The sequence below is a fragment of the Sus scrofa genome, chromosome 2 (assembly GCF_054392235.1).
Source record: "Sus scrofa isolate SSC_HxYL_T2T_F1_AM1 chromosome 2, Sscrofa_HxYL_maternal_Yorkshire_Landrace_v2.0, whole genome shotgun sequence".
Taxonomy (NCBI): Eukaryota; Metazoa; Chordata; class Mammalia; order Artiodactyla; family Suidae; genus Sus; species Sus scrofa.
Window position 1 is genome coordinate 71505423 of NC_139384.1, and position 22401 is coordinate 71527823.

The 22401-nt window shown below is 49.1% G+C and overlaps 2 protein-coding genes across 7 annotated transcripts in view; both read left to right on the forward strand.

The window, feature by feature from the left end:
• LOC100628051 (olfactory receptor 10T2-like) overlaps positions 1 to 5428 on the forward strand; it is a 28234-nt gene extending 22806 nt beyond the window's left edge. The window contains exon 2 of the mRNA XM_013991092.1: positions 4439 to 5428. Within this exon, the coding sequence (XP_013846546.1) occupies positions 4439 to 5428 (990 nt within the window). The remainder of the gene's footprint in view (positions 1 to 4438) is intronic.
• A 5312-nt stretch (positions 5429 to 10740) lies between these two features.
• Positions 10741 to 22400, forward strand: ILVBL (ilvB acetolactate synthase like). Of its 6 annotated transcripts, none has more exons than XM_005652907.4 (16): positions 10741 to 10965; positions 11474 to 11618; positions 13035 to 13236; positions 13356 to 13483; positions 13569 to 13707; positions 13801 to 13912; positions 17854 to 17953; positions 18097 to 18194; positions 18305 to 18441; positions 19674 to 19808; positions 20850 to 20964; positions 21059 to 21228; positions 21306 to 21376; positions 21460 to 21531; positions 21709 to 21814; positions 21936 to 22400. In XM_005652907.4, the coding sequence occupies exons 2-16, from the start codon at positions 11484 to 11486 to the stop codon at positions 22112 to 22114; spliced, it is 1899 nt and encodes a 632-aa protein (XP_005652964.1). In that variant the 5' UTR covers positions 10741 to 10965; positions 11474 to 11483; the 3' UTR covers positions 22115 to 22400. The 6 variants fall into 6 exon arrangements, 5 of the variants coding, with proteins under 5 accessions (XP_005652964.1, XP_084868689.1, XP_003123501.2 ...); XM_085012563.1 differs by having other exon boundaries at positions 10741 to 10921; positions 17854 to 18023; XM_003123453.6 differs by having other exon boundaries at positions 10741 to 10921.
• The last annotated feature ends 1 nt before the right edge of the window (position 22401 follows it).

Below are 22401 nucleotides of genomic sequence, written 5' to 3' on the forward strand. Positions count from 1 at the left end.
TCCAATCATCTGTCAATGGACATTTAGGCTGTTTCCATGTCTTGGCTATTGTGAATAGTGCTGCAATGTACATGCGGGTGCATGTATCTTTTTCAAGGAAAGTTTTGTCCAGATATACGCCTAAGAGTGTTCTCCCCATTTTTCGATTGGATTGTTTGTTTTTTAGATACTGAGCTGTATTGAACTGTTAGCATATTTTGGAAATTAATCCCTTGTTAGTAACACTGTTTGCAAATATTTTCTCCCATTCTGTACATTGTCTTTTCATTTTGTTTATGGTTATTTTTCTGTGCAAAAGAAGAGCCAAACAGGATAACAACCTCTTCTAGTTTGTGATTTGCCTATACGTTTATTTCAATTTAACAATGTTTTGCGAAATTCAGAGATTATGCCTTTTTCGTGGTTATAATCCAGTTACTTTTTTTTCCTCTGTGAAAACTTCTAGGTAATTGAAGTTCTTATTCTCACTACATAGTGGCTTTGATATCCTTTCTGTCTGTCTGTCTGTCTTTTTGGGGCTGCACCCTCGGCATATGGAGGTTCCCAGGCTAGGGGTCCAATCAGAGCTGTAGCTGCTGGCCTACAGCAGAGCCACAGCAACGCGGAATCCAAGCTGCGTCTGTGACCTACACCATACCTCATGGCAATGCTGGATCCTTAACCCACTGAACAAAGCCAGGGATTGAACCTGTGTCCTCATGAATGCTAGTCGCTTTCGTTAACCACTGAGCCATGAGGGGAATTTCTGATATTCTTTCTAATATAGTTTAATTTGTAGTAAATGAGCCTCTTTCAGACACATGATCTGGACATCTTTGCCCAGTGTGCTTTTTTTTTTGATCTAGATTTTTTTTTTTTGGTCCACACCTATAGCATGTGGAAATTCCCAGGCCAGGGACTGAACCTGTGCCACAGCAGCGACCCGGGCCATTGCAGTGACAATGCCAGATACTAACCTGCTGTGCCACAAGGGAACTCAACATCTAAGAGGTGTCTGAGATTCTTGGTTTTGGAGCTTCATTTTGCTTTAGTTTTTGAAGATTTCAAGTCAGGTTTCATTTTTTCTTTCTTTCTTTTTCTTTCTTTTTTTTTTTTCATAGCATGACTCCCTCAAGGACCTCATTGAAATTTCCCTAAGTTGAATATTCTTTTAGTTTTATTTGTGCTAGATCAGGGGTTGGCAAATTACAGTCTGAGGGCCAGGTCTGTCTCCATGTTTGTTTTTATGAACAAAGTTTTTATTGAAACACAGCCATGGACATTCATTTATACATTGCTATGGTTGCTTTCACACGAGAATGGCATCTGAGGAGTTCCCGTTGTGGCTCAGTGGTTAGTGAATCCGACTATGAACCATGAGGTTGTGGGTTTGATCCCTGGCCTTGCTCAGTGGGTTAAGGATCCGGCATTGCCGTGAGCTGTGGTGTAGGTTGCAGACGTGGCTTGGATCCCGAGTTGCTGTGGTTCTGGTGTAGGCTGGCGGCTACAGCTCCGATTAACCCCTAGCCTGGGAACCTCCATATGTCATGGGAGCTGCCCTAGAAAAGGCAAAAAGGCAAAAAGGCAAAAAAAAAAAAAAAAAAAAAAAAAAAAAAAAGGATGGCAGCTGAAAAGTCATGACAGAGACCATACAGCCCAAATGGCCTAAAATGTCCACTATCTGGCCTTTCACAAGAAAAATGTGCACCCCTCTGCTTGATCAATGTGCCTGCTTGCTTCCTGCTTCCTGGTTTTCCTTTCTTCATGAAAAATGGGCATCCCTTTTTCACTGTCATTGCTCCTGTTAAGTTCTTTGATGGTCTTAATGAGTCTTTTTTTTATAAACAGAATATCTTTGGTGTTGACCAAGCGCATTTTTGTTCTTTTTCTCTATATATCAGAACTAAAAACTAAAATTTATTTTTCCCAAATTAAAGTTTCAACAAACTTGTAATTGAAATCATTCTGTTTCTCTCATCCTCTTGCTGCAGATGAATAATTTCAGGGGGACAGCCATTTATTTATTCTCTTCTAAGCGTCACTGGCTTGGAGGTTACCCCAAGTGCCATTAGATGGAGCATAAGTCAAGACTCACTTCACCACTGCCACCCATCCCTGTCTCAGAGTTGCATTTCAAGGCTGAAATTTGCTTCTCTCCAAACCATTTAACTCTTAAGCTGGGAAGATTGCATTAGGACTATTTTCCTTAAAACAAAGTCCTATTCCAACTGAGTACAAAATACTCAAACACTAACGTGGGTGTTTCTGAGCTAGCTGGTTAATTGATTACACAATAATAAAACTATCATCAATCTATGATTCTTCTTTTTTCTTTTCTTTTCTTTTTGCTCTTTAGGGCTGCACCCTTGGCATATGGAAGTTCCCAGGCTAGGAGTTGAATCAGAGCTGCAGTTGCCGGCTTATGCCACAGCCACAGCAACTTGGGATCCGAGCCTCATCTGTGACCTACACCACAGCTCACAGCAATGCCAATCCCACTGAGCAAGGCCAGGGATTGAACCTGCATCCTCATGGATACTAGTCAGATTTGCTTCTGCTGCTCCACAATGGAAACTCCCAACCTAGGATTTTTACTGAACTCTTATTTTTTTTAATGATTTTTATTTTTTCCATTATAGTTGGTTTACAGTGTTCTGTCAATTTCTACTGTACAACAAAGTAACCTGGTCACATATATATATAATATATATATACTTTCTTTTTCTCACATTATCCTTCCTCATATTCCATCATAAGTGACTAGATATAGTTCTCTGTGCTAACAGCAGGATCTCACTGCTTATCCACTCCATGAAGCCTTATTTTTTAATATAAAATGGTCAATAATTTCAAAGTTATCTTCCATTTAATTAACACAGATATATTCATAAGGACAATGCCTAGGACCTGCAATATTAATTAGGGAGTCCATGAAGCCATGTTAATTTCTAAGATCAGAAGAAATAAATGAACTTCTAGGGTGAAAACTATAGTCATCTTTATACCACCAAAGCCCTAAAATGCTAAAACTTTAATTTTATAATAAAACTTGACTGAAAATTAAATTTTAATTTATAAATTAAATAAATAAAATTAAATACATAAATTTTACTTAATTTATGTCATAAATTAAATGAATTTTATTCAAATAAAAATTTAAAAAATAAAATTTAAATAAAAATTAAAAACAATTTTTGTGGGAATTCCCATTGTGGCTTAGTGGGTATGGACCCGATGTTGTCTGCGAGGATGCCAGTTCCATCCCTGGCCTCCCTCAATGAGTTAAGGATCTGGTGTTGCCGCAAACTGTGATGTAGGTTGGCAGTTGCAGCTCAGATTAGACCCCTGGCTGGGAACTTCATGTGCCCCAGATGCGGCTGCAAAAAACAAAACAAAACAAAACAACCCTACAATTTTTATGGAGGAAGGCAAAAATGCCTAGGGCCTATGGAAGTCCTGATGTAAACTTGGGTATTAGGTTAAAGTGTTATTTTGTTCATTTCAGATATCAGTGTTAGAGGGTTTTCTTTACTTCTTCCTCTTTTTTTTTTTTTCCTTTCTTTTAGGGCTGCACCAGGCTAGGAGTCGAATCAGAGCTGCAGTTGCCGGCTTATGCCACAGCCACAGCAACTTGGGATCCGAGCCTCATCTGTGACCTACACCACAGCTCACAGCAATGCCAATCCCACTGAGCAAGGCCAGGGATTGAACCTGCATCCTCGTGGTTCCTAGTCGGATTTGCCTTTTCTAGGGCTGCTCCTACGGCATATGGAGGTTCCTAGGCTAGGGTCGAATTGGAGCTGTAGTCACTGGCCTACACCACAGCTACAGCAAAGTGGGATCCAAGCCGCATCTGCAGTCTACACCACAGCTCACAGCAACACTGGATCCTTAACCCATGGATCGAGGCCATGGATTGAACCTGTGTCCTCATGGATACTAGTCAGATTCATTTCTGCTGAGCCACAATGGGAACTCTTCTCCTTCTCCTTCTTCTTCCTCGTTTTCTCCTCCTTCTCCTCCTCCTTTTCTTTTTTTTTTTTCATGGCAGCATATAGCAGTTCCTGGGCCAGGGATTGAATCCTGAATCTGAGCTGCAGCTGCGGAAACAGTGGGTACTTTAACCCACTGGGCTGGGCCCGTGCCTCCAGAGTGATGGGAGCAAACTGCTGCATTCGCATTCTTAGCCACTGTACCACAGCTGGAACTCCTGCACCACATTTCCTTTATCTTTTCATCTGTTAATGGGCATTCAGGTTGTTTCCATATCTGTGATTTTTCTTGTCTATTGAAGAGATGATGGCTGAGTGATATTAGGAAAATACTGACTTCATTTCTGAGTCTCTCTCTCTCTCTTTTTTTTTTTGTTAACAGTGATGGTTATCCTAGCTTACTGGTATCTGACACTTAGCAGAGCCTTCTTAAGTTTGATTCCATTTTCTCTGTCCTCTTCTCTCAGGCTCCTGAGAAGCAGCAGGAAAATGCCACCTGGCTGGTGACACAGTTCGTGTTGGTAGGTTTTTCTAACCTCCCAGACCTGAGGACCCCTCTCTTTGCACTGTTCTTCTTCATATACGTGGTCACCCTCAGTGGCAATGTTACCATCATCACCATCATCCATGTGGATCGGACCCTTCATACTCCTATGTACTGCTTCCTGGCCCTCCTGTCACTCTCTGAGACCTGCTACACACTGGTCACCATTCCCAACATGCTGGCTCATCTGCTCATGGAGAACCAGGCTATCTCCATCCCTGGCTGTAGGGCTCAGATGTTCTTCTTCCTGGGCTTGGGATGCAGCCACTGCTTTCTCCTTACCCTGATGGGTTATGACCGCTATGTAGCCATCTGCCATCCCCTGCGCTATTCAGTAATAATGAGACCCACAGTTTGCCTCTGCCTGGGAATACTGGTTTTTTGCTCAGGGTTCTCGGTGGCCTTGATCGAGACCAGCCTGATCTTCTCCTCACCCTTCTGCCGCAGCGACCGTGTGGAACACTTCTTCTGTGACATTGCCCCGGTCCTGAAGCTCAGCTGCGCTGAGAGTGCCAGCAAAGCGCTGGCCATCTTCTTCCTGAGTATCCTTGTGGTGTTGGTCTCTTTCCTCCTCATCTTCCTCTCCTATGCCTTCATTGTGGCCACCATTGTGAGGATCCCGTCGGCAGTAGGACGGCACAAGGCCTTCTCCACCTGCGCCGCCCACCTCACGGTGGTCATTGTGCATTTTGGCTGCGCCTCCATCATCTACCTGCGGCCTGAGTCCAGGGGAAACCCGGACCAGGACCGCCTGGTGGCTGTGTTCTACACCGTAGTGACGCCGCTGCTGAACCCGGTGGTGTATACTCTGCGCAATAAGGAGGTGAGGGTGGCCCTGAGGAGGACCCTGGGGGCGAAGCCTTGGAATTTTAAAATAACACTTGCTCAGCGTTCCCGCTTCAGCTTTTCCTGAACAGGTGACCTGCCTGACACTCAGTACCCCCACCTGGAAGACAGAGGCTACTCCCATAAACTTAAATGAAATAGTCTAGGTGAAGCAATTTACAAACAGTGCCTGAGATCCATACAGCCTGCCTTTTCCCTTTGTCTTCATTTCCTTTCCTTCGCTGGATGCAACACGGTCTGCAGTGCATGATGGCCGCTACTGGAGCCACTGACCCTTCCTGGCACTAGCCGGCTGTGGAAGGCAGTGGTGGGCAGTACTTTACCCAGCATGAACAAGGATTGGCACCCCATGCAGCATCCTTTTGTTTTATCTCATTCAAAAGTAGTTCATTTTAGGGGGGTGGGGGTGGGAAAGGGTGATTGTTTCCAACCCAAGACTGCCTTTAGATTTCCTATCAGAATTACACACTCATATGCAGTTGTTTTCATGATTATCCTCTAGCTCTCTTCCCCTTTGATCCTTTACTTCTTTGGTATATGATAGGAGAAAAAGAAAGCGGGAAGAGTTGGTATTTTTTAATTGTGATGAAATACATATGACAGAATTTGTCATTTTAACTATTAAAATTTTTTTCTTATTGTTGAGTTATATGAATTCTTTGTATATTTGGATAAGAGTCTTTTATCAGATTTGTCTTTTGCAAATATTTTCTCCCGGTCTGTGGCTTGTTTTCTTGACACTATATTTTCCCAAGTATTTATCACTAACTAAAATGATCTTGAGAGTACACATTATGGCTCAGTGGGTTAAGAACCTGATGTAATCTCGGTGAGGATGAAGGTTTTTCGGGTTCAACTCCTGGCCTCACTCAGTGGGTTAAGGATCCAGCCTCGCTGCAAGCTGTGGTGTAGGTCATGGATGCGGCTCGGATCCAGTGTTGCTGTGGCTGTGGTGTAGGCCTGTGGCTTCAGCTCTGAGTCAACTCCTGACCTAGGAACTTCTGTATGCTGCAGGTGCAGCCATTAAAAATAAATAAATAAAATGAAATGATTTTGTTGTTTGTCTCCTCTCACTACAGTGTAGGGTCCACAAATAATGTGTATTTCTAGTGCACATCATGGTGCCTGGTATTTTAGATGCAGTTGACAAATATTTGTTGATTGAATGAATGGTAAGAACTATTGACATTTTTTTTCCCCTGTCTTTTAGGGCCCCACCCGTGGAATATGGAAGTTCCCAGGCTAGGGGTCGAATTGGAGCTGTAGCCGCTGGGCTACGCCAGAACCACAGCAACACGGGATTTGAGCTGCGTCTGCGACCTACACCACAGCTCACGGAAACGCCGGATCCTTAACCCACTGAGTGAGGCCAGGGATCGAACCCTCATCGTTATGGATGCTAGTCAGGTTCGTTAACCACTGAGCCACGATGGGAACTGTGGCTGTGGTGTAGGTTTATTCTTTTGAATTTTTAGTTTGCTTTATTCTTTTTGAAGATGAATTAAGCTCATTTTTCTTCCATCTTTTTTTAAAATTCAAGTTCAAATTATTGTCATTTCATCTTCAAAATTAAGGATAGGCGTTCCCATCGTGGCTCAGTGGTTAATGAATCTGACTAGGAACCATGAGGTTGTGGGTTCAATCCCTGGCCACGGCTGTGAGCCGTGGTGTAGGTTGCAGACATGGCTTGGATCTGGTGTTGCTGTGGCTGTGGCATAGGCCAGCGGCTACAGTTCCGATTAGACCCCTAGGCTGGGAAACTCCATATGCCACAGGAACAGCCCTAGGGAAAAAAAAAAGGCAACAAAACAAAACAAAACAAAAAAATTAAGGATAATGATTAGCCACTTGCAGCAGCATGATATGAACTTCCACTTTTTTTTTATTTTTAAAATTTTTTCATTTTTTTAGTTAACTTTTTTGTTTGTTTTTTTTTGGTTTTTTTGGGCCACACCTGAGGCATATGGAAGTTTCTGGGCCAGGGATCAAACTTACTCATGCGGCAGCTGTGACCTGCATCACAGCTGTGGCAATGCTGTATGATCCTTTACCCACTGTGCCAGAGGGGAACTTCCATATTTAACTCCCTCGGAGGATTGTTTTTGAAACTAATTAATCACAAAGATTACATGACCATCATGCTGGGAAATATGGATTGCAGTATTCTTTTAGTGTAACTAGGCTGCCTTAATCCTTCTTTGTGAAAATGAAATTTGTTGTGTGCCTGTTTGTTTGCTGCAGGGCAAGTTTTTCATTCTCTTTTCCAAGGGAAGTGCTGTCAAAATTAAAGAAAGAGTGAGTCCTGGAGAGTTTTCGTTGTGGAGCAGCAGAAACAAATCTGACTAGGGACCATGAGGTTGTGGGTTCGATCCCTGGCCTCGCTCAGTGGGTGAAGGATCTGGCGTTGTCGTGACCTGTGGTGTAGGGTTGCAAATGTGGCTCCGATATGGTGTTGCTGTGGCTGTGGTGTAGGCTGGCACCTGTAGCCCTGATTGGATCCCTAGCCTGGGAACCTCTATATGCCACAGGTGCAGCCCAAAAAGAAAAAAAAAAAAAAATAGTGAGTCAGCAAAATGATGAATGAAAAGTTGTGCTATCACATCCATAAGGATGGCTAGTGTTAAAAAAACAGAAAAACAAACAACCCCCCCCCCCAGAAAATCACAAGTGTTGGCGAGGATATAGAGAAATTGGAACCATTGCACACTGTTGATAGAATTGTAAAATGGTGCATTTGCTACCATTTTTTATTTTAGTTTACTTTAGTTTCTACACAAGGGCCACACTTATGGCATGTGGAAGTTTCCAGGCGAGGGCTCAAATTGGAGCTGCAGCTGCTGACCTACACCACAGCCACAGCAATGCAAGATCTGAGCTGCGTCTGTGACATACACCACAGCTCACAGCAATACTGGACCTTAACCCACTGAGTGAAGTCAGGGATTGAATCCGCATCCTCATGGATATTAATTGGGTTTGTTGTCTCTGAGTCACAATGGGAACTCCTCTGCTACTATTTTAAAATGGTATGGTGATTCCTCAAAAGATTGAAAATTAAAGTCAGAATTGCTGTATGATCTAGAAATTTGACTTCTGTGTATATAACCAGAAGAATCAAAAGCAAGGTCTTCGGTATTTGTATACTCATGTTCAAAGCAGCATTATTTGCAATAGTTAAAAGGTAGAACATTTAACAGATGAATGGATCATCAAAATGTGGTGTATTTACACAATGGAATATTATCCAATCTCAAAAAGGAAGGACATTCTTTTTTTAAAATTTATTTTATGGCTGCCCCCACAGCATATGGAAGTTCCCAGGCCAGGAATTGAATCTGAGCTGCAGCTTCGACCTATACTGCAGCAGTGGCAGCATTGGATCTTTTAATCCACTGCGGGGCTGGGATTTGAACCCACACATCTGCAGTGACCTGAGCTTCTACAGTTGGATTCTTAACTCACTGCACCATGGCAGGAACTCTAGGATATTCTGACATCTGCTAAAATATAGAAGAATCTCGAGGACATTACATTATGCTAAATGAAATGTCTGACACACAAAAAGACAAATATTGTATGATTCTGCTTATATGAATTAACTAGAGTGGTCAGATTCATAGAGACAGAAAGTAGAATGGTGGTTGCCAGGGACTGGGTGGAAGGAGGCATGGTGAGTTGCTGTTTAATGGCTGTGAAGTTTCAGTTTCACAAGATGAAAAAGATCAATCTGGAGAGGTATGGTGGTGATGGTTGCACAACAATGTGAATGTACATAATGCTATTGGTAAATTTCACTGTATGTGTATTTTGCTACAATTAAAATTTAAAAAGTTAATGTTATGAGAGGCACTCAGTATTAGCAAGAGGAGTTATTTGTCTTGTAAATATCTTGGTGCTGAAAAGATGTGAAGACATCTTCTTAGACAGGTTGAACCAGAAGGACTGGTGCCTCTCAGGGTCATACACCAACCATATGCTCCTTCTCACGTGTAGCATCTTCTCCAAGAACACAGCCTAGTGAGTCACCATCCAGCATCCACAGCATCCAGTTCAAACTGTCTTCCAAGCCGGAATGGGGTTTTTTATGGCTGGTGACCCACAGACTTGGGGAGAAACGTCCAATCCACATGAAAAATAATTTTTTTTTTGGTCTTTTGTCCTTTTAGGGCTGCATCAGCCGCATATGGAGGTTCCCAGGCTAGGGGTCTAAACGGAGCTATAGCTGACAGCCTACGCCAGAGCCACATCAACGCCAGATCTGAGCTGCTTCTGTGATCTACGCCACAGCTCACTGCAACGCTGGATCCTTAACCTATTGCGCGAGGCCAGGGATCGAACCCACAACCTCAGGGTTCCTAGTCGGATTCGTTTCCGCTGCTCCACGACAGGAACTCCCAAAATAAATGTTAAAGTCATAACAGACAATAAACTTCAAAGGATGCATGGGAAACACACACGGAAGTCCGCGGATTTAGCAATTTAAATATGTTGTGAATATTCCTGCCCTCTCTGGCGGTAAGGTCTTGATCTATGGTCTTCCGTGGTCCTTGGCCATGACCTCACTGGCTCCTCACTGGCTTCTGTTCTCCATCACCACTTCTGAAGCTTTCTCGTTTCATTTACACTTGGTATGATTGTCCATAGGGGCTTTGTAATAGCCCCAAACTGGAGAAACAGAAATGTTTCTCAATAGGAGAGGGTGAGGAGTTCCCATCGTGGTTCAGTGGTTAACGGATCCGACTAGGAACCATGAGATTGAAGGTTCGATCCCTGGCCTCGCTCAGTGGGTTAAGGATCCAGTGTTGCCGTGAACTGTGGTGTAGGTTGCAGACGCGGCTCGGATCTGGAGTTGCTGTGGCTCTCGCGTAGGCCGGTGGCTACAGCTCCGATTCAACCCCTAGCCTGGGAACCTCCATATGCCGCGGGAGCGGCCCAAGAAATGGCAAAAAGACAAAAAAAGACAAAAAAAAAAAAAAAAAGGAGAGGGTGGGGACCTGGCCTCTTCCATGGCAGTATTGCGGTAGGATGGGAGGTGGAGTCTGGTATTAGATCGAGAGGGCGAGGTTTGTTGGGGGTGAGGTCCCGAAAGATGTGGACTCTGGCAAAGGGACCGTGACTGTTCAGACCGTGACTGTTCAGGCTCCGCCTACGAGAAGAGGTGTTCAGCGCCGCGGTTGCGGAAAGCCGCCTGGGTTCAGAGCGCAGGGAATCTGCGGAGGCCCGCAACAATCCGCCAAATGAAGGGCTGGCTCTTGGAAGCAGCAAAGGGGCGCGGCCTTTTGTAAAAGGCCTGCAGTGAGAGTCAATGAGAAGCGAGAGAGGGCGGAACCTGTGCAGAGGCAGCCAGTAAGAGGGAGGGCTCTTATGGGAGGTGCCTGTGTACCGGAACATGGCTACCGGTCAGTTCCGCCCACGCGCTTCGAGTTGGACTACCGGGCGCCCTGATCCAAGTGGGCGAAAGGGGCAAGGTCATAGGTTCCGGGTCCAGCCTCTTCAGGCTGCGCGCCCCGTCACGTGACACGAAGGGCGCCTAATTACACCGGAGTCGGCGGATTTTCGTGTAGGTGAAGGTTAAAGTGCCCCGTGGGTCGGAGAAGCATCCCGGTGCGTCCAGACCTCGCTGCCTGGGGTTGGGGGTTAGGCTCGGGCCTGGGCGCTTGCTAGCGGAGAGGGGCCTGGCTTGAAGACAGTGTCGCGCACGCTAACTTGGGGGGCGTAGATGTAGGATGGGCTCATCTCCAGGGCTGAGAGTCTTGGTCCTTGATGGCAAAGAGAGGCGGAACTTCCCGCTGATCCATTGAGGAGCAAGTAAATGGGAAAATAACTCTTTTGAGGCATTGTCGCCGCTTTGACCTGTGATGGCACAGTTTAGGTGGTCATGGTGAGGTATGCGGGGAGGCGGGGGGTGGCGGGGGCGGTGCTGGTGTTGCAAGAGGCTTGGCCTGATCCCCGAGGGGCTTGGCCTGGTCCGGAGCCTAGCGGTGTAAGGGGCGTGGTCGCTCAGAAACTCGCGACAAGGAGCGTGGTTCGGAATCTGAGCTGGGAGTGGGGGAATGCCTTCTGAGGTCGCGGTTGTCGCGCCAATGTCCTAGCGCTCTCCTTTCTTTCTTAGGTGCTACCATATGGAGACCCCCGCGGCCGCCGCCCCTGCTGGGGGCTTCTTCCCCTCTTTCCTGTTCCTGGCCTTCGGGACGCTAGTGGCCGCCTTGCTGGGCGCTGCTTATCGCCTGGGGCTCTTCTATCAGCTAACGCATAAGGTTTGGGGGAATACGGGGGTGGCGGCCGGGGGCAAGTAAAGAAGGAGTGGACTTCCAGCGCTCTTTCCAGCTAACTCATTTTACAGACGAGGAAAGTGAGGCCCGACTAATCAGAGGAACTGGTCGGGAGAGTTTTTCCAGGGTTCCGTCGCCACTGCCCCGAGCTGCTTGCGGAGCTCTGGACTTTGCCTCAGGGAAGAGATCACCTGGAAGCCACAGCTGCCCGGGGCATTCAGTACCCCGCCAACCTCCTACATCTGGGGCCTGGGGCCCGTTTTACAGAGCAGTACCCTAACAGGGTGGGGTCAGAGTGCTGAACACAGGCTCCAGAGGAGGAGGCTGTGACAATTTTGTGACAGTTGCTGAGCTCAATGCTTTAGAGGGGTTTTCCCATGTACCCAACACGTTCCTGAATAGATGCTCTGGTTTCTGTCTTCATTTTCCATAGGAGGAAACCAGGGCTCATAGAGGTTGTATGATAATTGCCTTAGGTGAAGAGCTGACCCCACAGACCTTGCTCTGAACTACTTGGCTCCTCTTTCAGAAATTTACCCCTTCCCCAGACCCTCCGCCTAGTCTTTCCTCTCCTAACCAGAATCAACACCACTAGCCTTGAGGATTTGTGGTGATTTAAAGCAAAGCAAAGACCCCTGGTGTTTGGGGCTGTGCAGAAGTTGGCGTTGGGAGGCCCCAGCACTGTTTGTGCCACCACTTGGTAGCTGGCAGCCTGACACCTGGGCCTGGCCCAGTGAGTTGGAGAGAGTCTGATAGGCTGGTGTCAGTCAGCAGTCATGTAATGAGGCCCTTTTCCTGGAGGGCAGGTGTTCTGGAGTCCCAGCAGATGACCCCTGAAAACTTCCCTTGGTTCTTAGGATCCACCTTCTCTTACGTCTCTCCCTACTTGCTCCACTATTCCCAAGGAATGTGGGCAGTGTTACAGAGTGGAGTGCTTTAAGAGCATTGGTCCAATGAGACTTCTCTTTTTATGGCCACACATGAAGCATATGCAAGTTCCCTGGGCTAGGGGTTGAATTGGAGCTGCAGCTGCTGGCCTATGCCACAATCTCAGCAATGCTAGATCCTTACCACTGAGCAAGGCCAGGAATCAAACCCATATCCTCATGGTTACTACATCGGGTTCTTAATCTGCTGAGCCACAGTGGGAGCTCTGGTTCTATGGGACTTTGAATTTTGCTCAAGAGTCTTGGTCTCTGTAGTTGTAAAAGGATATAACGTCAAGAGGATCTGATAAGATAATATGTCCTATGCTGAGCCTGGGGTATAGCATACTATGTGCCTAATCAACACCAAGCTTCCCCTCCTTCCTTCCTGGGGGAGGGGGATCATTCCTCTTACCCCCTGCCCTGGTGTCCTTGCCCTGGTTCTTGACAATCTTCTCTCCGTCTTTGGGCCCAGGTGGACAAGGCAAGCATCCGGAATGGTGGGGAGAATGTGGCAGCTGTACTGAAGGCCCATGGTGTGAAGTTTCTTTTCACACTGGTTGGTGGGCACATTTCCCCACTGCTGGTGGCCTGTGAGAAGCTGGGCATTCGTGTGGTGGACACCCGCCAAGAAGTCACGGCCGTCTTTGCTGCCGATGCTGTGGCCCGCCTGACTGGTGAGGGCAGAGTGGAGAGGGCTAGGGTTGATGAGACTGGGATGCCTTTGAGGGGCAGGGTTTTTTTGGGGGGAGCGACCAGGAGTGTGGGCATAGCTGTGACAGGGTTTGTGTTCCAGGGTCTGTGGGTGTGGCGGCAGTGACGGCAGGCCCTGGCCTTACCAACACAGTGACTGCGGTGAAGAACGCCCAGATAGCCCAGTCCCCGATCCTGCTTCTGGGTGGGGCTGCCAGTACCCTGCTGCAGGTGCTCTGTCCCTGGGGGGTGGCAGCAGCTTCAGGGAGTCTGGAAGTTCTCATGTGTTGACTCCCTGGAATCCAATCTCTACCAGAACCGGGGTGCACTCCAGGCTGTCGATCAGATGTCCCTGTTCCAGCCACTCTGCAAGTTTTGTGCTTCTGTGCGAAGGGTGAGAGATATCATCCCCACCCTGAGGGCTGCGATGGCTGCTGCTCAGTCGGGCACCCCTGGTAGGTGGTGAAGTGGGGGTTGGGCAGTAGTCAGGCCATAGGGCCTGGAGGCTGGGAGGCACAGCAGACTCAGCATTCTCCTTGTCCATGTAGGCCCAGTGTTTGTGGAACTGCCTGTTGACGTGCTGTACCCCTATTTCATGGTTCAGAAGGAGATGGTGCCAGCTAAGCCACCCAAGGGCCTCGTGGGTCGAGGAGTCTCCTGGTGAGTAGCCCCACTCCTACCATGCTCTCGCCTCTCCCCTGGCTCCTCCTGCAACCTCCTGCCAGTGCCCATTCCTCCTTTGACTCATTCGTGGATTTCACATCAGTTGAGAGGAGCCAGCCATGGGAATAGCTTTCCAGATAGAGGTGCTGAGGCAGGGATGAAGTTGGTGTGTTGGGAAAGCAAAGTGGCAGCAGGTAAGCAAAAGGGAGAGGGGCAGAGGCTAAGCAGAACAGCCAGTAGGAGCCACTGGGCAGACCTAGGGCTTTTTTTTTTTTTTTTTTTTTTTTCTTGCCTCCCCTTGTCTCAGGTAGTTCCCAAATCAGTGATCAGATCTGGATCCTTAACCCATTGTGCTGGGCCAGGGGTCCGACCCGCATCCCAGGGCTCCCAATACACTGCTGATCCCGTTGTGCGGCTTTGTTTTTTGTTTTTTTGTTTTTTTTGTCTTTTGTCTTTTGTTGTTGTTGTTGCTATTTCTTGGGCCGCTCCCGCGGCATATGGAGATTCCCAGGCTAGGGGTTGAATCGGAGCTGTAGCCACCGGCCTACGCCAGAGCCACAGCAATGCGGGATCCGAGCCGCGTCTGCAATCTACACCACAGCTCACGGCAACGCCGGATCGTTAACCCACTGAGCAAGGGCAGGGACCGAACCCGCAACCTCATGGTTCCTAGTCGGATTCGTTAACCACTGCGCCACGACGGGAACTCCCGGCTTTGTTTTTAATTTGAGATCTATTGAGAAGTAATGCAGGGCCTTGAGCATTGGCGTGGGATACCCTGGTTCGGGTTTTTATTACGTTTCCTCTGGCTATTGCTGGAGAGTAAACTTTGGGGTTGGGTGGAAGCTGGGAGGCCAAGGATGAGGTGTGCTGGTCACTGGGATGAGAAATGATGGTGGCCTGGAATCTGGGTGGTAGCTGTGGGATGCAGAGATGTGGATGGATCACATATGGGTGCCTGGACCTCCAGCAGGTCAGGATAAGGGGACATTGGGTCCCTGTAGGCCCATGACATGGGCACAGATCACTCTGGGGCCACCATGGGACTTTTGGGTGGTGAGTTGCCTGGATGTTGGAGAGAGCAGGGCAGCGGGGCTGGCCTGGGACAGGATTGAAGGTTTTCCAGAAGAGCTACAAGTTTCGAGGGGAAACGTCTTTCCATAGAGAAGATAAAAGGGGTTCCATGAAGGGGCAGAGGTGTGTGAAAGGGATCCATTTTAGGTCACCACTGAGCTGGGTTTGGCTGAAACAGGGCACGGAAGGAAGAATCAATTCTTCTCCTGCTCCTTCTCCTCTTATCCTCTCTGTTCCTTCCCTTGGCCTTTCTTCTGTGCCTCTGCCTTCCACTCCCTCTCCTAATATTTAGCGAGTGCCACTTTGCGCTAGATACAAAGAAGGGGTATGAACAGGGCAGAAGAGGTCCCAGCATGCTGGGCATATGAGAAACACCTTGAGGGTCAACTCAGGGAATAGCAAGTTTACTTACATGTTTTTTGTAACAACCCTTTGAATTAAGTCTCAGTGGTATTATTATGCCCATTTCATAGATTAGGTAACTGAGACCAAGGCAGCTGAATGACTTGCATGAAGTTTTCCAGTTTCCAGTTTGTTAATGGCGTGCAAGGATTCAGTTCTGGGGGAGCCTTCAGTGCTTTATCCACAGAGCTATGTTCCATCTGTAATGAGTGAAACAAAAGTCCAGAGAGATGGGTTCGAATTCCAGCACTGCCACTAACTAGCTATGTTAACTTGAACAAATGATTAATGCCCTTTTTTCTCCCAGTTTTATTTTGATTTAATTGACATACAGCACTGTGCACGTTTAAGGGATACAGTGCAATGATTTGGCTTACATATATTGTGATTAAATCTTTCTTGACTTTAGCTTCCTTGTCTGAAAGATGGGTGAATATTGCCTTTTCTCTCTATACTAAGATTCTGTGAAGATTCAAATGAGGTTATTTTGATAGTGCAGAGTATATGCTGAAGTATAAAAGAATTAACAATTATTATCTTAAATGAGAAGAGGCCTGATGTAGTTCCCGTTGTGGCTCAGCTGGTTAAGAACCCTACACAGTGTCCATGAGGATGCTGGTTCAATCCTAGGCCTCACTCAGTGGGTTAAGGATCCAGGATTGCTGCAAGCTGTGGCATAGGTTGCAGATGTGGCTTGGATCTGGCATTGCTGTGGCCGTGGCTCTGGCTGGCAGCCTGCAGCTCTGATTCGACCCCCTAGCTTGGGAATTTCATATGGTGCAGGCGCCGCCCTAAAAAAGAAAATTAAAAAAAAAAAAAAAAAATAGGAGTTCCTGTCGTGGCTAGTGGTTAACGAATCCGACTAGGAACCATGAGGTTGCGTGTTCGATCCCTGGCCTTGCTCAAGTGGGTTAAGGATCTGGCATTGCCGTGAGCTGTGGTGTAGGTTGCAGACGTGGCTTGGATCCCAAGTTGCTGTGGCTCTGGCATAAGCCAGTGGCTACAGCTCCGATTCGACCCCTAGCCTGGGAACCTCCATATGCTGCGGGAGTGGCCCAAGAAATGGCAAAAAGACAAAAACAAACAAACAAACAAAATAAAGTGGGCTGGATCCAGTGTCATATCAAGCGTCAGGCAAGCAAGGTCTCTTGCAACCTTCCTCCAACATGACTAGGGAGCCAGAAATAGAGAGGAGGATTCAGGGGTCCTGAGTACATGGGAAGTGGTCAGTGATCACGCCAGGTAGGCTGAATTTTTAGCAGTTTTGTTCTGTGGCTGTGACAGCTTTTTTGCTCCCTGGCCTCCCTGACTCCTCCCCCACACTCCCTGTCCCCCTCTTCTCTCTTGGGCTGCCCCTCCTCAGCCCCCTGCAAAGCTGGCTTATGCCTTGCCTTTTCTTTCCATGTTGGGGTTCCTCATGTTGCTCCGTCCTTGGCCTCTTCTCATTTTCTGTAACCTTTACTGTTCCTCAAAAGCGACACAGCGGAGTTCCCACTGTGGTTCAGTGGAAACGAATCCGACTAGTATCCATGAGGATGCGGGTTTGATCCCTGGCCTCGCTCAGTGGGATAAGGATCCGGCGTGGCTGTGGCTGTGGTGTAGGCTGGCAGATGCAGCTCTGATTTGACCCCTAGCCCAGAAACTTACATATGCCACGCCTTTGGCCCTAAAGCGCAAGGGAAAAAAAAAGGCGAAATAGAAGCTTCAGGCTCTGACTACTTCCAGCCCATGCCCATGTGTGTATTTTTGGCTGGATTGGATTTCCCTGCAAGTAGGACTTAGCAGGATTTATCTTTGTGTCCCCAGGGCCCTGTGATCCAAGGAATGAGGAGATGTCAGAAGTTGGAGAAAGGCAATATGGATGATGTTGATAACTCCCATTAACTCAAGTGTTTTGCAATATGCTTTTGTTTTTGCCATGCCTACAGCATATGGAGGTTTCTAGTAAAGGGATGGAACCTGAGCCACAGCAGCGACTCAAGCCACTGCAGTGACAATGCCAGATCCTTATCCCACTGCATCACAAGGGAATTCCCTGCAATGTGTTTTGTATCCTGAGTGGATATAGATCATTGAACCTTGGGAGAGATGTTTCTCTTTTATGTTTTACTGAGGAACAAGCTCAGAGAGGTTAAGTCACTCACCAAAAGTCACACAGGAAGCAGCAGAGCCAGGACTTAAGCCCCTCCTCTGTCTGACCCCACAGCCATGGGCCCTGATCCTGGTGCTCCACACCTGTGTCACTTGTTTCTGACAGTCTGTGTCAGGTTCGGGTGGTCACCAGGAGCTTCTGAGGGGAAACAGGCCACTGGACACTCAGACACTGGGGTTTGTCTGTCTCTGGGCCATTACTCATTGTACCCTGTTCTTGTTCTCTTGGTCCCTTTCTTGGCCCTTCTTCTTCAGCTTCTGGAATCCTGGTAATTACTTCTGGTAACTGCCTGTTCCCTTTCCCTTCTCAGGTACTTAGAAAATCACCTGGCTAACCTCTTTGCAGGAGCCTGGGAGCCTCGGCCTGAGGGGCCTCTGCCTCTGGACATCCCCCAGGCTTCCCCTGAGAAGGTGAATCACCTCTCTAACCTGGCCAGGGCCCCTCCACCTGCTCAATGGCTTATCCCTGAATCAGTATCAGGTCTGTGATCTTGGGTGTGGGGGGGGCGATGGTGACCCGAGTTTGGCTATTTGAGCCCCCGCTCTTGCCTTAGGTTCAGCGCTGTGTGGAGATCTTGAGCCGGGCCAAAAGGCCCCTTATGCTCCTCGGGAGCCAGGCCCTGCTGCCCCCAACACCCGCAGACAAACTTAGGTGAGAAGCCTCAGCCTTTGCCCTTACTGTCACATCCCTGGTCCCCTGGTGCCCTGTGAGGAGGGGCAGGCCCTTGGCCACACTCACCTCTGTTCTTCCTGGACCCCCAGGGTTGCCGTGGAGACCCTGGGTGTCCCCTGCTTCCTGGGGGGGATGGCTCGGGGACTGCTGGGTCGCAACCACCCCCTCCACATCCGGCAGAACCGCAGTGCCGCCCTGAAGAAGGCAGATGTTGTCATCCTGGCAGGTGGGTCTTGGCTTCCTACTTTCCCTTCCCCTTCCCTTTTTCTCTCTCCGGGCACCTCCCGACCATGTGACCTTGCCTCCTACAGGTACTGGCTGGCACCCCACCCTCATAGTCACCGATCCTCTTACCTTTCGCCCCACCCCTTCCCCTGGAGCCAAAATTCAGCTAAACTCTGGCCAGGTTACAGTTGTATGCTGTGACTCAGCTTCGCACAAAGGAGGATGCACAGATCACAGGCACCTGCAGTACTTTATGTACAGTATTTGCATTTGTATGCATTATTCAGCATTTACACAGCATGTCCACCTACAGCATCTGTGTTTTTACCTAAAGTGTCTGGAATCCTGCCAGACACATGATAGTTCTATCAGTTAGCTATTGTTTTATAATAACCATCCCTAAACTCAGTGGCTTAAAATGCACTTATTATTTTTCAAGACCCACTTATGGGTTAGGTGGTGGTTTTTCTCCTTTTGAGGAGGGCTCATTCCTGTGTCTGCTGTCAGGGAGGCAGGAAGGCAGCTGTGCTGATACAGGCTGGCTGGCCCATATACTTGGTGGTTGGCTGACTGTTGGCTGGGCTAGCATGGCCTTAGCTGGGGTAACTGAGTTTTCTCATGCTTCCCTACCTCCTCCTCCATGTTTCTCATCATCCAGCAGGCTAGCCTGTGCTTGTTCACTTGGTAGATGATGAGAAACATGCAGAGCTGGGGGAAGCAAGATTATTTGAGAGAGGGAGTGGAAGCTGCAAGGCTTCTGGAGGTCGGGTCTTGTCTTTTTTTTTTTAGGGCCGCACCTGCATCATGTGGAAGTTCCCAGGCCAGGGGCTGAATGCCATAGCCATAGCAGTGTGGGATCTGAGCCATGTCTGCAACGTGTACCACAGCTCATGGCAATGCCGGATCTTTAACCTACTGAGTGAGGCCAGGGATTGAACCCACATCTCAGTCGGGTTTGTTTCCGCTGAGCCACGATGGGAACTCCCAGGAGGTCTGGTCTTAGGAAGGCATACGCACTTCTGACACATTCTTTGGGCCAAAGCACGTCCTGAGGCCAGCCCGGGTTCAAGGGTTGGGAGCTGCAAGGTCTCACTGCAGGTAATACTGGCGTAGGGGAGAGGTGAATAATGGGGACCTTTCTGCATTCAGTCCACCGTGGTGGATGAAGTAAATCAGTGGGCACTCCCCAGGATGTTAGTCCTTCGTCCACTGAGGCCCTGTCCCCTACCCCAGGAATGGTGTGTGACTTCCGCCTGTCCTATGGCCGTGTCCTCAGCCGCAGCAGCAAGATCATCATTGTCAACCGTGACCGAAAAGAGATGTTGATCAACTCAGACATATTCTGGAAGCCGCAGGAGGCTGTGCAGGGTGAGCTCCTGACAATCCCCACACATATGTGTTCTTCCTGGTCCCTCCGCTTCTGGCCTCTGCTGCAGCTGGCTTGAGTTGGGTGCGGGTTGGTGACCAAGGCCTGGACCCTGCCCCAGGGGGCACCCAGTCAGTCACAGACACCTATTTGGCTCTCAGACGAATGGCTGCTTCTGGATGAACTAATGGTAGGATGTGCACCAGAGGGAAGGCCTGGGAACGTGCATGTGATCACATCCCTTAGCTGCAGTCCCCTGTGCTGCCCGCTGCCCTTACGTCTCTTAGTTGTCTTATCACAGCCCCTCCACCCCTGCTCAGTCCCCTCCCATGGCCTTTCCATGTTCTGCTTTGCCCATCTTTCCAAGGATGTTGACTCTCTCCTGCAGTGTAGGTGAGAAGGAACTTGAGTCAGGCAGAGAAGTGGCACTGTTTGCATTCATGTTTGGGAAGGTCCACTGTAGTGGCTCATGGGCTGTGAGTTGGAGGGAGCTAGGTGGAGGCAAGGGGGCTGTGAGGGCCAGGATAGGAACGATGAGGCCTGGGGTGGGGATGGACAGGGACAAGAAACTCAGCTTCTCTGGGCCTCTGTGTGATCATTTCTAAAATGGAGATGATAAAATGTACATCATCACTGGCTTGTTTATTTGGTCACTCCACAAGCACTTCGTGTGTCTGGGTCATAGAGATGCGCTTGGAGGGTGTGGTATTTTTAGTGACATGTTTCAGAGACAGAATTGATAGGACTGTACGATCTGGGCTGTGAAGGGGAGGCAGGAGATGAGGCTGGTGTGTTTCTAACCTGTTTTGTGTCCCCTAAACTGTGTTTCTTTGGCCTTGCTCTCCTTCTCACCCTGGTTGCCCTAACTTGGTTCCAACAGGCTCTGGGGCGTGTTTCCCCATTTTGCCTTAGGAGCACCCCTGGCCTGCCTCCTTGCCTCCTGTGCAGATGCTGCTCTTGGCTTCCTGCTGTCTTTGGGCCTCTGGTGCTGGAAGGGCAAGAGGAGGCCACCTCCCTGCAGCTGTCCCTTCTTCCTTCTCCAGGAGACGTGGGCTCTTTCGTGGTCAAGCTGGTGGAGGGCCTTCAGGGCCAAACGTGGGCCTCGGACTGGGCAGAGGAGCTGCGGCAAGCTGATCGGCAGAAGGAGCAGACCTTTAAGTAGGGGCTGGGTGGAGTGGATTTTGGGGGTGGGTTTTTGGGTTCCTGGCAGGCTGTGCGACTGGCTCTGCTGACCTGTGCTGCTCCATCACAGGGAGAAGGCGTTGATGCCTCTAGCCCAGCACCTAAACCCAGTGCGGGTCCTGCAGTTAGTGGAGGAAACTCTGCCAGACAACTCTATCCTGGTGGTTGATGGTGGGGACTTCGTGGGGACTGCTGCCCACCTGGTGCAACCCCGTGGCCCCCTGTGCTGGCTTGATCCTGGTAAGGAAGGGCCTATGTCTGGGGCAGCTTGCACTGTCTGGGCCCCCTTCATACTCACCTGCTCTTGGTTCTCCTAGGCGCCTTTGGGACTCTGGGGGTTGGTGCAGGATTTGCACTTGGGGCCAAACTGTGTCGGCCAGATGCTGAGGTGAGTCAGAGCGTGCTGGGGGTGGGAGGCTTGCTCCTTTTTTGGGGTGGGAGCCACCCCAACAATCATTGGCATCCCCTCAGGTCTGGTGCCTGTTTGGGGATGGAGCCTTTGGCTACAGCCTCATCGAATTTGACACCTTCGTCAGACACAAGGTGACGGGCTCACCCAAGGGAAACTCAGAGCTTGGGGCTCTGGGAGATGCCTTCATGGGTGGGGTGCGCTGGGGAGGGAGCTGCTTGTCTGGCAGAAGTCCTGTCCCTGTCTTTGTCCTGTGGCTGGCCAAGCCTTGGGATTGAAGGCCGTGGCCTGGCTTCATCCTCTCCCTGCAGATCCCAGTGATGGCCTTAATAGGGAATGATGCTGGTTGGACCCAGATTTCTCGGGAGCAGGTGCCCTCTCTGGGCAGCAATGTGGCCTGTGGCCTGGCTTACACTGGTGAGGGGCCTGGGACGGGTGAGGAGCGGGGGAACACCCCACTGGATGTGTGTTCCTCTCCTGAGCTGGCTGTTTGGTAGGCTGGGTCCCTGCCACCATCTGACTTGACCTCCCCTTTTAGATTATCACAAGGCAGCCATGGGACTGGGGGCCCAGGGCTTGCTGCTTTCACGAGAGAGTGAGGATCAGGTGGTCAAGGTGCTGCGTGATGCCCAGCAGCAGTGCCAAGATGGCCACCCGGTTGTGGTCAACATCCTCATCGGGAGGACAGACTTCCGAGATGGCTCCATTGCCGTGTAGGACCTCAGGGGTCAGTGCTCTTGGCTCTCTTCCCACCCCTGGACTGTGCCTAGCTGGTTTGGAGTCTCATCCTTGCCTGCCCTGGGCCTATCCTCTGAGGCCCAGTGACTCTGCAACCCTCCCTGAGGACAGGGAGGGTCTGGAGGGGTCAGGGCTCAGAGGCTCCTTGGCAGCACAGAGCCCTTGGGCCTTTTTCTTTGTGGGCCCAATGGTGCCCTTTCTCCCCTCCTCTTTCACACACTGAATAAACCACCTCTGGTCCACATGGGCCCAAGTACTCATTCCAG